A 12,975-nucleotide genomic window follows, 5' to 3' on the forward strand; every position below is an offset into this window, starting at 1 on the left:
CCAAGTGGATCCATCTGCACTGCACAGACCCAGTGCTGCAGGGCTTCTCTGAAGGGATCCAGACCCCTGCTGTCTCTGCAGGCCTGTACCATGAGGCATAAAACCCTCCACACCCTCCCAGGGTCTGCAGGGGTGGATCAGGCACATGACTGTACTTGGAACCAGCTGAGATCTCAAAGGGCCAGTGCTGACTACACCCAGCTGGACCCAAGCCAACCTGTGCAGGTCGATGTGGAGATTTCAGCAGTGATGGGGAGAACAAGGCAGGGTGTATTAGCACAGGCACAGTGCCACAGCAAAGCAGCCAAACTGCCCTGGCTGCAGGGCCTGCGTGGCTCCATGCCTGGGCTAATCACCCTGTCACACAGCACTTCACGGGGCACCGTCAGCTCTGGTTTCTCTGTGCCTGTGTCCAGGACCAGCAACTCACAGGGATCCAAGAGCTCTTCTCTCTCTCCATCCACATAGAGACTTTTTAACAACTAACAGAAAATTAAGAGCTCTTCTCTCTCTCCATGCACACAGAGACTTTTTAACAACTAACAGAAAATTGACTGCAGAAAAATAATGTTATCTGAAAGAATGGCAAATTTCCTCCAACAGAAAGTCCTTAAAAATACTTTTTTAACAAAACCTCCTTTAAGCTCCAAACTAGGTATGTAACAAGGATGTGGATAACTGGTCTAAATCAGCAGCTGAAGGGCAGTGGAAGGCATTTGCCAGCAGTAGATGAAACTTTAGTTTAAAAATGATGAATAAAAGAACTTTAATTACAGGGCAGTAAATGAATCTTCCAGCAATGTAATGATTAGCAGCTGTTACTTCAGTCTAACTCCACTGTAAGACTAGACTGACATATGGATGATAAAGATTGGTTAAAGTGACTTTTTTTTTGCATTTATTCTACTTGTGATTCATTGTGGAAGGGAAAAAAAGGAAAAAAAAAAAGAAATTATTTAGACATCATTTACCCACTCCATCCCTCTTCCACACACTGAAAAGACAAGCCAACTAATATCCCATCCAGTGCATACTTTGTCTTGAAAAAACACAGGAGCAAGAACACAAGGGTCAGATATCCATTAGGATTTCACTCCAAGCTGCCTGCTGCCAATTTTTTCCTTCAGATTAATAAAGGATAATTCTAAAGCATTTTCATATTCAGCAGGTCTAGCTGATCCTAACAATCATGCCAGATAATGTACAAAACAAAAAAGTCTTGAGGAACACAGCATTTAAAACTGGTGAGCAAAGCAGAGATTTATCAAACCTATCCCAGGTTTAACTTGAATCTCACTTACTATAATCACAATTAAAAGATGTGAAATTCCAACTGTATGTACGGAAAGAAAAACAAAACCCAGTGAAAGTGGTTACATGTAGGAACATGGACCCAGAGAGGCTGGGAAATCTCTGCCCTTGGATTCTTACAAAACTTGACTGACAAGGTGCTCAGCAACCTGATTTAATGAAGCTGGTTCTGCTTTGATCATGACTAGATGAGCTCCAGATATCCCTCTGACTGGTATTATTCCAGGATACAATAACAAATAACATGCACTGGTGATCAGCATCTTGGAATGAGACAGATCATAAAACTAGACTAACACTAAAGATATAATGAAAAGAGATTCTCAACTGGCATATAACCAAGAGGTTCTGATCATGTATGGACACCTGATAAAGAGTGAGTTATGAGTTTCATTGAAGCCTGAAACAAAGCCCTGTGCGCTAAGACTTTTCTCTATTTCATTTTTGCTTTTCACGGTGCCAGGAATTCTGCTGCAAGTCATTTTGCCAAGCAATTTCCCCTCTTCCCAAAGCACTAAACCAGCTTTTTGTCATTATGTTTGCTGTAGCACACTCTCCTGCAACTCCTACAACCCAGAGCAATGCTGTTACACACGAACACGACAGCGAGTGGCTCCTTTAAGTCAGCTCCACTGTATCTTTCAGAAGATTTAAAGAGTCAGACCAATATGACAGCTTAGTATCAAGGTGACCAGTTTGGATTCCAGATGATTACCTGATCTAGCTGTTTTTGGACCATACTTTGCTGCTCAGTAACATGTTTAAGCTGTTCTGCATCTTCTTCTGGGAACTCACGTCCGGCTTTCTTGGCCGTACGCTGCTTTGCTGAGAGTGCCTTTTTGGATTTTCTGTGAGCTCCAATTTGCTCCTCAAGGTACTTCTGTTGCATTTGAAGAAGCTGTTGTGTCTCCTGCAGCCACTCCTCATATTGCTTTCTCTGTGAATCATCTAGAGAGAAGGGAAATTAAGTATATCTCATCCTACATTTTGGAGCTGAAGTTTAACAACCAGGTTTCCCCCTTATTTTAAGAAATTATTGGTCAAATTAATATAAATTTGACAGAGAATTTGGTTTCTCAGGAGATATTCAGTTCTTGGAGTGATCTGAGTAAAGGAGATACAAATTGTTGCATTTATGATGAGGAAAGTTTTACCACAGTCCCTTCATTTCAGGAGAGGCCAGCAAACGTGCACTTGCCAGTGAGCACTTATGGCCTTGAGAACAGCTACAGAACATGGTGGCACCTTGCTCTGCCACAGAACAGGGGACATGGAAGACCTCTGGAAATACTCAAGTAGAGAGAAAGAGATTAGAGAGTGAGGACACCAATTAACAGGGAACACAGCCTCATTAATTCTGGTGTTTGCGGAAGACTTTTCTACATATCAATTTTTATTATTACTTCTGAGAAACAAAAGTTAAATGATAAACAGCCATCAAATACTCATGATACTGCCTAGGTAAAAATAACTTTGTCAGTGTCAGTCCTGCACAGGGCCTTCAGCACCAGCACCATTTCCTGCCCCCAAAATAAATGCCTCTCATTTAGGCTGTAACTGAGACATTGCTCTTCTTACAAATGAGAAATGCTCACCTGCCACGAGCAGTGCTTTGCCCTCAGAGACAAAACAATCATTGTCTGACAACACCTGATCTGCACTAAGCACAGAAAGCAAGGGAGACAGTTTGGTGATCATGTCATTTGTCTCCTGATCACACTCTGGCAATGAGCTGGGACACCAGGAATGGATCTTCCTTGCAAGGAGGGTTTGTTTAACACAGGTACCCAGACAGCAGTATGATTTCAATATAACCATGTCCACCTTGTGCTCCAGCCCCTGTCACCTTCTGCTCTAGCAGTCACAGTGTTAGTGACAGTCATTGACTGTAACAGCTCGACCAAACCCATTCACAGACTGAGCTACAGTCTCGAGGGGACCTGTTCTCCCAACAATAAATTCTGCAAAACTGATCACATCGCCTGAAGGGACAACTGAGTGGAAACATGGAGTAACACGAGTAACATGAAAGTGAGAATGAAAGTACTGAAATATTAATGAGTTCCAGGTAAGAACACCTACTACTGAAATGAGACACAGATTTTCTCAAGTGCCATGTAAAATCTCACCAGGAATTAATATAGATAATATTGCAAAAGCTCCTTATTGTACACTCAGTGCTGCTACTCCAGTTTCTGGAAAAGGTGAAGGTGTTTACTTCTGTGTCTTATTCCTAAATATCAAGTGAAGTTCTTGTAGTGACACAAACACTTTTTCACATGTGGTCCTCCTCTCCCAACATGCACTCGTTGTTAATTTCTGCTAATAAACCTTTCTCATCATAGAGAACAGGATTTACAACTGATCTAGGGCAGCAGAAACAAGGAATGCAAAATGCTAGGACTGTATATTTCTGCTTTCACCAACTGTACTTCCCAGCCAGTCTTGCTTAACTAATGCCTGGAAAGCTTTTACTGGGATTCATTCAAATGGCAATGATGCTCCACAAAACCTTTTGCTTCTGAAATAAAACAAACCCATCATTATAGACTGTTGTTCTCACTGAGCTCAGAATTCTGGAGCATAAAGACCAGGTTTTTGACATAGCAGTCTGCCAGTTAATAGATTACTGTTCTCACACAAATACAAGTTATGTTAGTTTTCTGTTTACCTTGTTTTTATGGTGTTTCTTTGATGACAGATTTTAGGAACAATGTTAACCTCATTTACTACACATCCCTTCATCAGTTGGCATTGGAATGATGAAATGACTCAGATTTAAAAGGATGAGTTTTTGAGAGACAAGATCCATTTATGGATATTTTATTTTAAAGAAAACAGAACTGTAAAATGAAAAAAAAACCCATCATAAAATAAATTATTAAATCTTTACTTACTGACAAAACCAGGACCAAAATTGGGAGGATTAGGCCTAGAAATCTGAGGTGTCAAACTTCCATCCTAGAAAGTTCAGTAAAACATACAGATAAGAATATTAAATCATGATTCAGTTAAAATAACTGAAAACTAGTTATCATTAATAAACACTTTTGTTTCAAGCCCATATCAAGTTGTATTACCTGTGCAATTGCCTGTTGCATGTGATTTTGGCCTTCACTGGACTGAGCCCCTGGTACTGGCTGACCCATAAAGGGAAACCTATAGATACACAGACAAAGTGAAATCATAACTTTGAAAACTGGCATTTTAGGGAAGAAACAACCTTTTGTATTACGCTGAACTTACATAAAACATCTAAATATTTTATAGATGTTTGCTTGAATTTCTGTACTAAACGTTTTCAACATCTGGAGAATATTAATTCTCATTTGATGCTACAACATTTTGCCCTTGGCTGAAACTATTGCATTTTACATTTTTCAGAGAGATGAAGTAAGCATGATCTACCATGCTAAAATGGTGAAAACTCATATATACAAATGTCTATTTGTATTTTAATATTTTGTGATTTAAAAAACCAAAGTTTAATGTATTTAGGTATCATGGTCACCCGCATAGTCAACTGGAGTTGGGTAAATGTACACCCCTGGTAAGCCATGCATTATCACACAGCACTGAAGTATGTGTTAGGAAGGAGAAAACACACTGTCTAAAGGGCCACAGAAAAAGAATAGGTACAGATCCTTCCTGGCACTGAGTGCAGTCATGGTGAAACCTGCACAGTTCACAGCTCCTTTTGTCCTCAGAACAGATTTAATGAGAGGATGAAACTTTCACTACTTGGGCTAAACCTTAATTATAGCAAACATTAAATGACATGGTGCAGCATGAAGTTTAACCATTACATGGACATCAACAGTTTTCTACCACTATGAGTGGGAGATGTGGCATTGTCTAATTAGCAAGTGGGAAAACAAGAAAAGCATCAACAGTGAAGCCATGTTGACCATGTTGACCAATGACATTACAACTGGAACACAAGTCTAACACATTTTAATACCTTTTATAGTTTCTATTGCCACACTGGCTTTATTCTTAAGAGATAATCCTGTATCAGCATGGACTATGAGATATGTACCAGAAAGATCTTTTTCCACTTTTAAATTTTGTCTTTTCCTGTGTGCAGTTTCTCCTAGCTCTAACAGTTCCTTTTACATTTTGTAGCCCTAAAGAACAGTGTCAAGTGCTGCCTACCTGTTCATGACCATTGGTGGCATCCCCATGTTACTCTGCGCCATGACTTTGTTGATCCCCTTAAGAGCTACCATTTTTGCTTTCATTATGGGATCAGTAATTGCATCAAAGTCTAGAAAAGAAAAACAGTAGAAGGGAATTACACAGCAGAACATTACAAGTTATGCATTGGAACTGACTTGTTTAGATCCAGTTCATGTGTATATCTTCATTAAAACAACCTAATTGCATTATTAATTCGATTCATATTACTTGCCATCTCACTTTGAAATTCATGGTTAATATGTAGCCTCATATGAACTCTAAGGAAAGTTACTCCAGCAGCAACTGTCCTTGTTCTCAGCCACAACATACAAAGAAAAGCAGGTCAGTCTGAGAAGGGCCCTAGACCAAATTTGGCCTATGACTCAAGGGATGAACAAATTCTATTTATAGGTTTAAGGATCATGAAGAAGAATTGCTTCTGTGACCTCAGTTGGCAAAACCAACACACCACCACCAATGCACTAAGAGAACAGCCTTGATGCCCAGTGGAGTTACAACTACAGAAGTCAGTACTTGATCAATAACGATTACATGACAGTGATGGCCTTGATCTGAACGCTCAAAGTGCCACGTTGTATTAAACTGGCAATCACAGTTTATTAGTGATGGCCTTGATCTGAATACACACACTGCTACATTGTATTAAACTGGCAATCACAGTTTATCTTCAACACTTTTTGTACATGCAGAATTATCTGTGCTATTTCGGGACCTTGCCCAGATTGTGAGTTAGTCATACAATGACAACAGGAGCCTTGCCAGAGAAGTCAGAATTCCACCTCCATGCTCAAGTTCCATACTCCCTCTGTACCTACCTTCAAGCTCCACACAGCTACCTGCTTCTTTCAGTGCGAGGAACTGTTGAACTCTTTATTGTTGCATTTTTAAAGACCTACCCAGAACGCAGACAAACACATCACCCACATACCAATATTGGGGAAAAATGGCTCCGAGCGTTGGCGAATCATGGCTTGCATCTGCCGCTGCTGCTGCTGCTCCTGCCTTTCCTGATCCAAAAGGTCCTGCAGAAGAAGTGGCTGTTCCTCTAGCAGAAGTGGTCTTTCTCGGTTCTGTTGTTGAGCTAATGGCTGAGGGAGCATCATCTGTTGAGGACCAGAGATGCCACTAGGACCAGGACGGTTTGGTACAGCCACAGTTTGATTAGAAGTCTGTCCTGTCCCAAAGTTATGATTAGATGATTGACCCTGAATAAATCCTGGATTTGGTGACCCTTGAGAAAAATTATGGTTCATTCGTGGAACCATGGACAAATTTGAATTTAAAGTGTTTTCCAAGATCTGTCCACCAGGTGTCATGAGTGTTTGTGGAATACCTGATCCATGGTTCATTTGTGTGGGTGGCAGAGATTGAGATGGAGATCCCAGAGTCCTTGCTTCAGCATTGTCTGAGCTTTCACTAGAGAGCAAACTTGAGAGGACTGGGGTGGACCCAGAAATACTGCAGGAGCTTACTGCTCCTTGAACAGGCAGTGGAGTGGATCCCTGAGCATCTGGACTAGGCACAGTTGTTTCTTGACTAGGAACAGCAGTAGTTTTGTCAGGGAATTCTGGGTTGGCAGGCTGTGCAGGAGCCTTTTCTCCATCCTTCAACTCCACTTCAGCAGCCTGTTGAGTGCTTGTGGACTCAGCATTTCCATCACTTTTTACATTTTCATTCTTCTTTTCCTCCTGAGTGTTTGGGGAAACTACTTCTGGTTTAATTTCATTTTCTGTAGATTTCTTTGGTGGAGACTGGGTCTCTGGAGCGGAAACAGTTCTGTCACCTTGTTCTTTCTGTTTTGGTTCTTCTGCCTTGCCCTGGATATCTAGTTTGTCATCAATGGGGACACTAAGATCTAGTTCTTCATTAAACATTCCTTTCTTATCTCCCACATCAAGGTCTGGGTCTGTGTATGCAATTAAATCAAATTCCCCTGGTCTCAGAAGATCATCCAGGTGAGGATCATTGGTTTCCAAATTATCTAGAGTGTCCAGTTCATCTCCTTTCCCATCCTCTGTGTCTAGATTTAAATTTTCCAGATCCTCATCATCTAAATCCTTGACTTCAACACCATCAAGGTCTTTCACATCCAAATCTTTTACAGCAGGATCATCAGGATCAAGCTTTTCTTCTAGACCATCACTTGGCTGGTTGGGAATCTCTAAGTTTGCAGATTCATCACTTGGTGCAGATGTAGACAAAGATGGTCCTGGGAATGCATCAGCAACTGGCTGATGACCTAGAGAACGTATTACAAGTGCAGATGGGTTGTCAGGATTGATCTGATCCTGCTGCGATTGTGACATGTGCTCCAAACTTGTAGACATCTGCAACTGGTTAGGTATCCCTTGAGAATTGTGTCTCAGTGGTTCTGCCTGTCTTGGGCCTGGAAAATCCTGCCTGGGCAAAAACCCAGTGTGTCGCTGATGCTGTGCTGCTGCATCCATAACATTTGCAGCAGAAGGATTAAAGGGCAGCCTTGGCCTCCCATCAGGAGCTCTGTGACGTAACTCAATAAATGCCTGACCCAATATATTGTGCTGCTTAACCGGAATTCCCTGCGGAGGAAAATGTTGAGAGATCCCAGATGTGTTATTTATTTGTGGATTGTTCACTGGCCGAGGCATATCAATAGACAGAGATCTTCTCAGCTGTGGTGGAACTCCAGGACGCTGCATTGGCTGCTGGGGACTGAGGAAACGTTCTTGACCTGAGGCTGGCCCATGGCCACCTCCTGGAAACCCATATCTAAAATAAAGGATGAAAGACTAAATAATCTTTTTTTCTCAGGACTGCCTAGTCTGGCATATTTGACTAAATAACTATTCACCAAAACACTTTCCACGATGCATTCATTAAGATATTTAAATAAATATTTTGACTGATTATGCTTACATTTAAATGAGCTTTATGACTACAATAAAATAATTGCTTTAATTATGTTTAATAAACAACCTGCTTTCAATTTCAATAATAGTAATAATGGATAGAAAACTCTTTGACAGTCAGAACCATCCTTGTAAATAAAATACATGTTAATGCAACTCAGCGTAAAAAATAATAGTGTGTGGATTTAGAAATTACAGAAATAAATCCAAATACTGAAAATAGTAATTCCTGAGATGACAATGTATGTTGATACTGGCACTCGTTTTACATCGTAGCACTCGCCGTAAAAATGGCACAGACAGAAGATGATGTTTGATTACATATTCATTAGAAACTAAAACAATATTACATTTATTCATTATTAAGACATCAAAAATAAGTCTGACCTTTCACTTCTTGTTTTGTAAAGAAATGCCCCAAAACCATGGGGCAACAAGATCTTTCAGGTCACACAACTTCGATTAGTGTTGCAGTTTCTCCATTTGTATTTCTGACTAATTCCCAACAAATTGGGAATGTGTTAGTGTAAAACACATGTTGTAATGTTACAAACACTCCCAGGAGAACTCACTGCACACACAGACCTCGGGAAGGTTACCAGCTGCTCTAGACAACACAGATGATTCTTCATCCAAAAAATCACCTTTTTCTCTAACTACCCCAATAACATCCTGGGTTTAGGAGATCCAAGAGCTTACCTAAGACCATGAGGTCTCATCCCCATGGCATTCATATCCCCTGGAAACTGGGGTCTATTGAACTGCCCATCAGCAGGGAATGGTCCACGTTGGTCTTTTGGGTATACAGTGAACCTTGGCCCACCTGGAGGGACAACAGAGGACCTAATATTCCCAGGATATGGAGGAGGAGGGCGGTTAAAGATTTGATTTAAGTTGTCTTGCTGCCAATGCTGAAGAGGAGCTGCATGGGTAGAAGCTGCTGCATCCTGCAAGGCCTTTTCCTGACGCACCGCATTCTTCTTCTGCTGCTGCTGCTGCAGAATAATTTCACGCAATTTCTGGCGCTGTTTTAAAAAAATATAGATCATTATGTTTGACACTGCAATTGACAGATTTGGAAGTGTTACATTCTGCTAGGTTAAGCCTCTTGGAGGAAAGAAATGCTTCAGTCACTACAGAAAAATATTATAAACTACCATAATCATCTCAGAAATGAGATGGGGGGCCCAAATGGTACAAGGTGCTGGTAATGCAACTTAACATCCAGACTTCTAGTTACAGTGTATGGTGTGATCCCACTCTACCAATTAACATGAAAGCAACTCTCTTCTTTTTCTATTCCAACAATGCATGCCCTTTCACCACCTGAGAAGTGCATTCTGAGGGACAAAGGTGACTAGAGGTCCACTGAGGAAAATTCAGCAAGAGGTTTACACCATAGCTGTAGTATTTACTCTGACTCTGTGTGACAAGTACTACCAATTTTCTGCTAAATCCACTTCCCATTGCTTCTTCCAAGCAGAAGACTGAGAAGCTTTCCACAAGCTGAACATAATTCTGTCTCAGCAAGTGGTGTTTGCTAAACATTCACTGAAAGAAACCTGGAATGAATGTGCCTCAAGAAGAGCAGTGACCAAGGGTAAGATTCACCTCAACACATCACCCAACAGCAAAGTCAGATGTCTAGTCTGAGACCTTTGCCTGTATCCCCTTTTCAGCCAGTGAACAAGTCACTGAGAATCAGTTCCACTTCTCATCTCTTATTGGATGGAAGTAACTGTCTTTTCAAGATTTTTTTTTTGCCCCTCTCAGACTGTGGTTAAAAGAGCTATTACAGAACAATCATCTACATCTTCAGAGGCTTCAAATATGGCCTTTGCTTCCTTTTTGGATCTTGTCCAAACTCCTTAAAAATGACTGATGCTTCTTTATTCTATATATTGTGGTTCTATCCAGGAAGACCACATTACCATACTAAGTAAATTACGATAATTATAACCTTACATATAACTAAGTTGAAGAGCAAGAAACTTCAAATTTTATCAAAAATGGGGGAAGTTCTACTTATGAAATTTTAATACCATCAGTATTAAACATTATTCTCACCTGTCTTAACTTCTCAGTATCTGCTTGAGACATATTCATGGTATTCTGTGTATCTGTTACTCCCGTGGTGGGTGCTGGGCCAGGAACTTGTGAAACTTTGGGAAACTGTTGTCCTTGAGAAGTCATTGGAGAATTTCCAGCTGCACTGAAGGTACCCTCAGATCCAGGACGTGGCTGCTCGGCAGCCTCATGGGCCAGTTGACCAGTTCCAAAAGATTCTGGCTGAGGTCTTGGAGTCATTGGTGGTTGATCATATGGGTCACGTGCTGGAGCAGCTGGACCATGGCTAAATGAATCTGTTATTGCAGGTCCTGCAGGTCTGGGAGTTTGAGAACATGGATCTGATGGCCTAACAAAAGTGCCCTGCAACCTGCTCTGTGGTGTCTGCAGGAAAGGGTCTCTATTTGGTATGAGTCCTGGTCTTGTCATTGCAGGTCTGTTATAACTCTCAGGAATCCCTGGCCTTGGAGTTGCTGGTTGCTGAGAATAAGGATCATTGAGAACTGGCCTTGGTGTTCCAGGAGGTTGGGCATATGGATCAGAATGTCTCTGATTTGCTGGGGACTGAGCAAATAAATCTGCTGGCTGAGCAGGTCTTGGTGTTGGTGGTTGCTGCATATATGGATCAACTGTGGTGGGCCGAGGAGTTCCTGGAGGTTGGGCATAAGGATCAGCAACTGGCCGAGGAGTACCTGGAGGCTGGGAGTAAGGGTCCTGAGAAGCTGGCCTGGAAATGGGTCCAGACTGAGGGAAGGAATCACTCTGTTGCCGCACTATCCGGGGTGGATGGGCAAAAGTCTCCTTTATTGCAGGGTGGGGAGTAAGGGGAGGCTGGCTGTACGGATCGTTAGCCTGATTATGGGAAAAGTTATCCACTGGCCTGGGTGTCAGAGCAGGCCTTTCATAGGGATCAACAGCAACGCGCCGTGGTGTGGCTGGCATGGACGCGTAGGGATCTTGCGGGGACTGGGGAGGACGCATGGGAGTTTTGAAAGGCCCAGGACTCCCATCAACAGGAGCAGGAGTGGGAGTCAATGGAGGCCGTGCATAGGGATCGGCAGAGGATACTCTCTGTCTCTGAAATGTGTCAGTTCTAGGAGCTGGCTTAGTAAATGGATCACTGCTTCCAGCTGTTAAAGGAACCTTCCCCGACTGCTCCATAACTATCGGTGATCTTGGGACCCCCAACGGTTTGGAGAACTGCTCTGATGGCATGACAGGCCTGGGTGTGTCTGGTGGCTTTGCATAGGGATCACTGCTACCTGGAGATGAAGAACATGAATCCCTGACTGGTGAAGGTCTGCTGCCCGACGGCTCGGCTGCCTGGATGGGCCGGGACATGGACGACTGTGCTGCACAGCTATCCAATGGGGCAATGGTGTTTCTTCTAACAAAGTTCTGGTTAATGGGTGCTGGTCTAGGTGTTCCTACCATTTTAGCATACGGATCCATTGGAGAAGGAGGTCTTGTGCTTGTGGAACCTGGAGAAAACATCTGTTGTGATGATGTCTGAGGAGTCTGAGGCTGAGACAGGGCATCGTGCACTGGGATTCGGGTTGGAGTAGGGGGTGGGGCTTGTGGTTTTAGGAACACGTCATCTGAGGATGCTGATGTGGGCGTAGCAGGTAGCTGCTGCTTTGTAAATAGATCCTTATGGAATGTCTGTTGTGCAGGAGACATACTTCCATTGCCAGTCTGGGGCGTTAAGGGGCTCTGGATCCCACTGCTAGGTGTGTCTGAGCCAGACTGGTTCAGAAGCTGTTGTGAACCAAACTGCTGCTGCTGCTGTTGCTGCTGCTGCTGCTGTTGCTCGTTTTTCACTTGTTCAAGCTTCTGTGTGGCTTCTATTTTGGCTTGTTGCTTACTTTTTTGCCGCATTTGCTGTTTTAAAATTGTGAGAAAAAAGGTTACACTTGTAAGTTCTAGGTATAAAAAATCTTTCTGATGACTGAATCTATAATTAAAACTTTAGGGCACATCAAATATCAATTATAAATAATTGCAAACTTTAAATGCAATGGCAGTAGAAGATCCAGCTATCTGTAAAGATCAATTACCTTGACAGGCACCTTGACTACCTGAAAATAAGCATTTCCAAGGCTGCCTAAAGAGTATCACTGCTTTCCCACCTTATACTCTGGAGACAAAGGTTACTGACAGATGTGAGGCAAATGGTCATTGAGAGATACTCAGCCCTAGTTAAGGCAGCAGTCTGCAGGATAACATTGGTGTATGCAAAAACAACCTACTGCACTAGCCAATCACTCAGAGAAAGAACAACCTATTTCCATAATACATAGGATTTAAGAGTCAACATTTTAAAACAAAGTCCTTTTCACATTTACAAGCAGTTTCTCTTCTGAGAGCATCTTATTTTCTTCCCATGCAGAATGGCTGACTTTCTAACCTTATACAAAGGAAGATTCAAATTCATTTTATTACAACAGATTCCAACAATGCAATAAAAAGCTGAAAGAAAATAACAAAACACCCTAAATGCAACACACCT

The 12,975-nt window shown here is 42.1% G+C and overlaps 1 protein-coding gene across 1 annotated transcript in view; it reads right to left on the minus strand.

The window, feature by feature from the left end:
- Positions 1–12,975, minus strand: part of KMT2C (lysine (K)-specific methyltransferase 2C) — a gene marked incomplete at its 3' end in the record, with an annotated part of 120,148 nt that overhangs the window by 16,037 nt on the left and 91,136 nt on the right. Inside the window, exons 33-40 of the mRNA XM_009074371.1 lie at positions 12,965–12,975; positions 10,467–12,349; positions 9,099–9,424; positions 6,440–8,259; positions 5,467–5,578; positions 4,392–4,470; positions 4,209–4,272; positions 2,027–2,259 (exon numbers count right to left, since the gene is read on the minus strand). The exon at positions 12,965–12,975 is cut by the window's right edge and continues 170 nt beyond it. Coding sequence (XP_009072619.1) covers positions 2,027–2,259; positions 4,209–4,272; positions 4,392–4,470; positions 5,467–5,578; positions 6,440–8,259; positions 9,099–9,424; positions 10,467–12,349; positions 12,965–12,975 — 4,528 coding nt within the window. The remainder of the gene's footprint in view (positions 1–2,026; positions 2,260–4,208; positions 4,273–4,391; positions 4,471–5,466; positions 5,579–6,439; positions 8,260–9,098; positions 9,425–10,466; positions 12,350–12,964) is intronic.

The sequence above is a fragment of the Acanthisitta chloris genome, unplaced genomic scaffold (assembly GCF_000695815.1).
Source record: "Acanthisitta chloris isolate BGI_N310 unplaced genomic scaffold, ASM69581v1 scaffold7445, whole genome shotgun sequence".
In the NCBI taxonomy this organism is placed as follows: Eukaryota; Metazoa; Chordata; class Aves; order Passeriformes; family Acanthisittidae; genus Acanthisitta; species Acanthisitta chloris.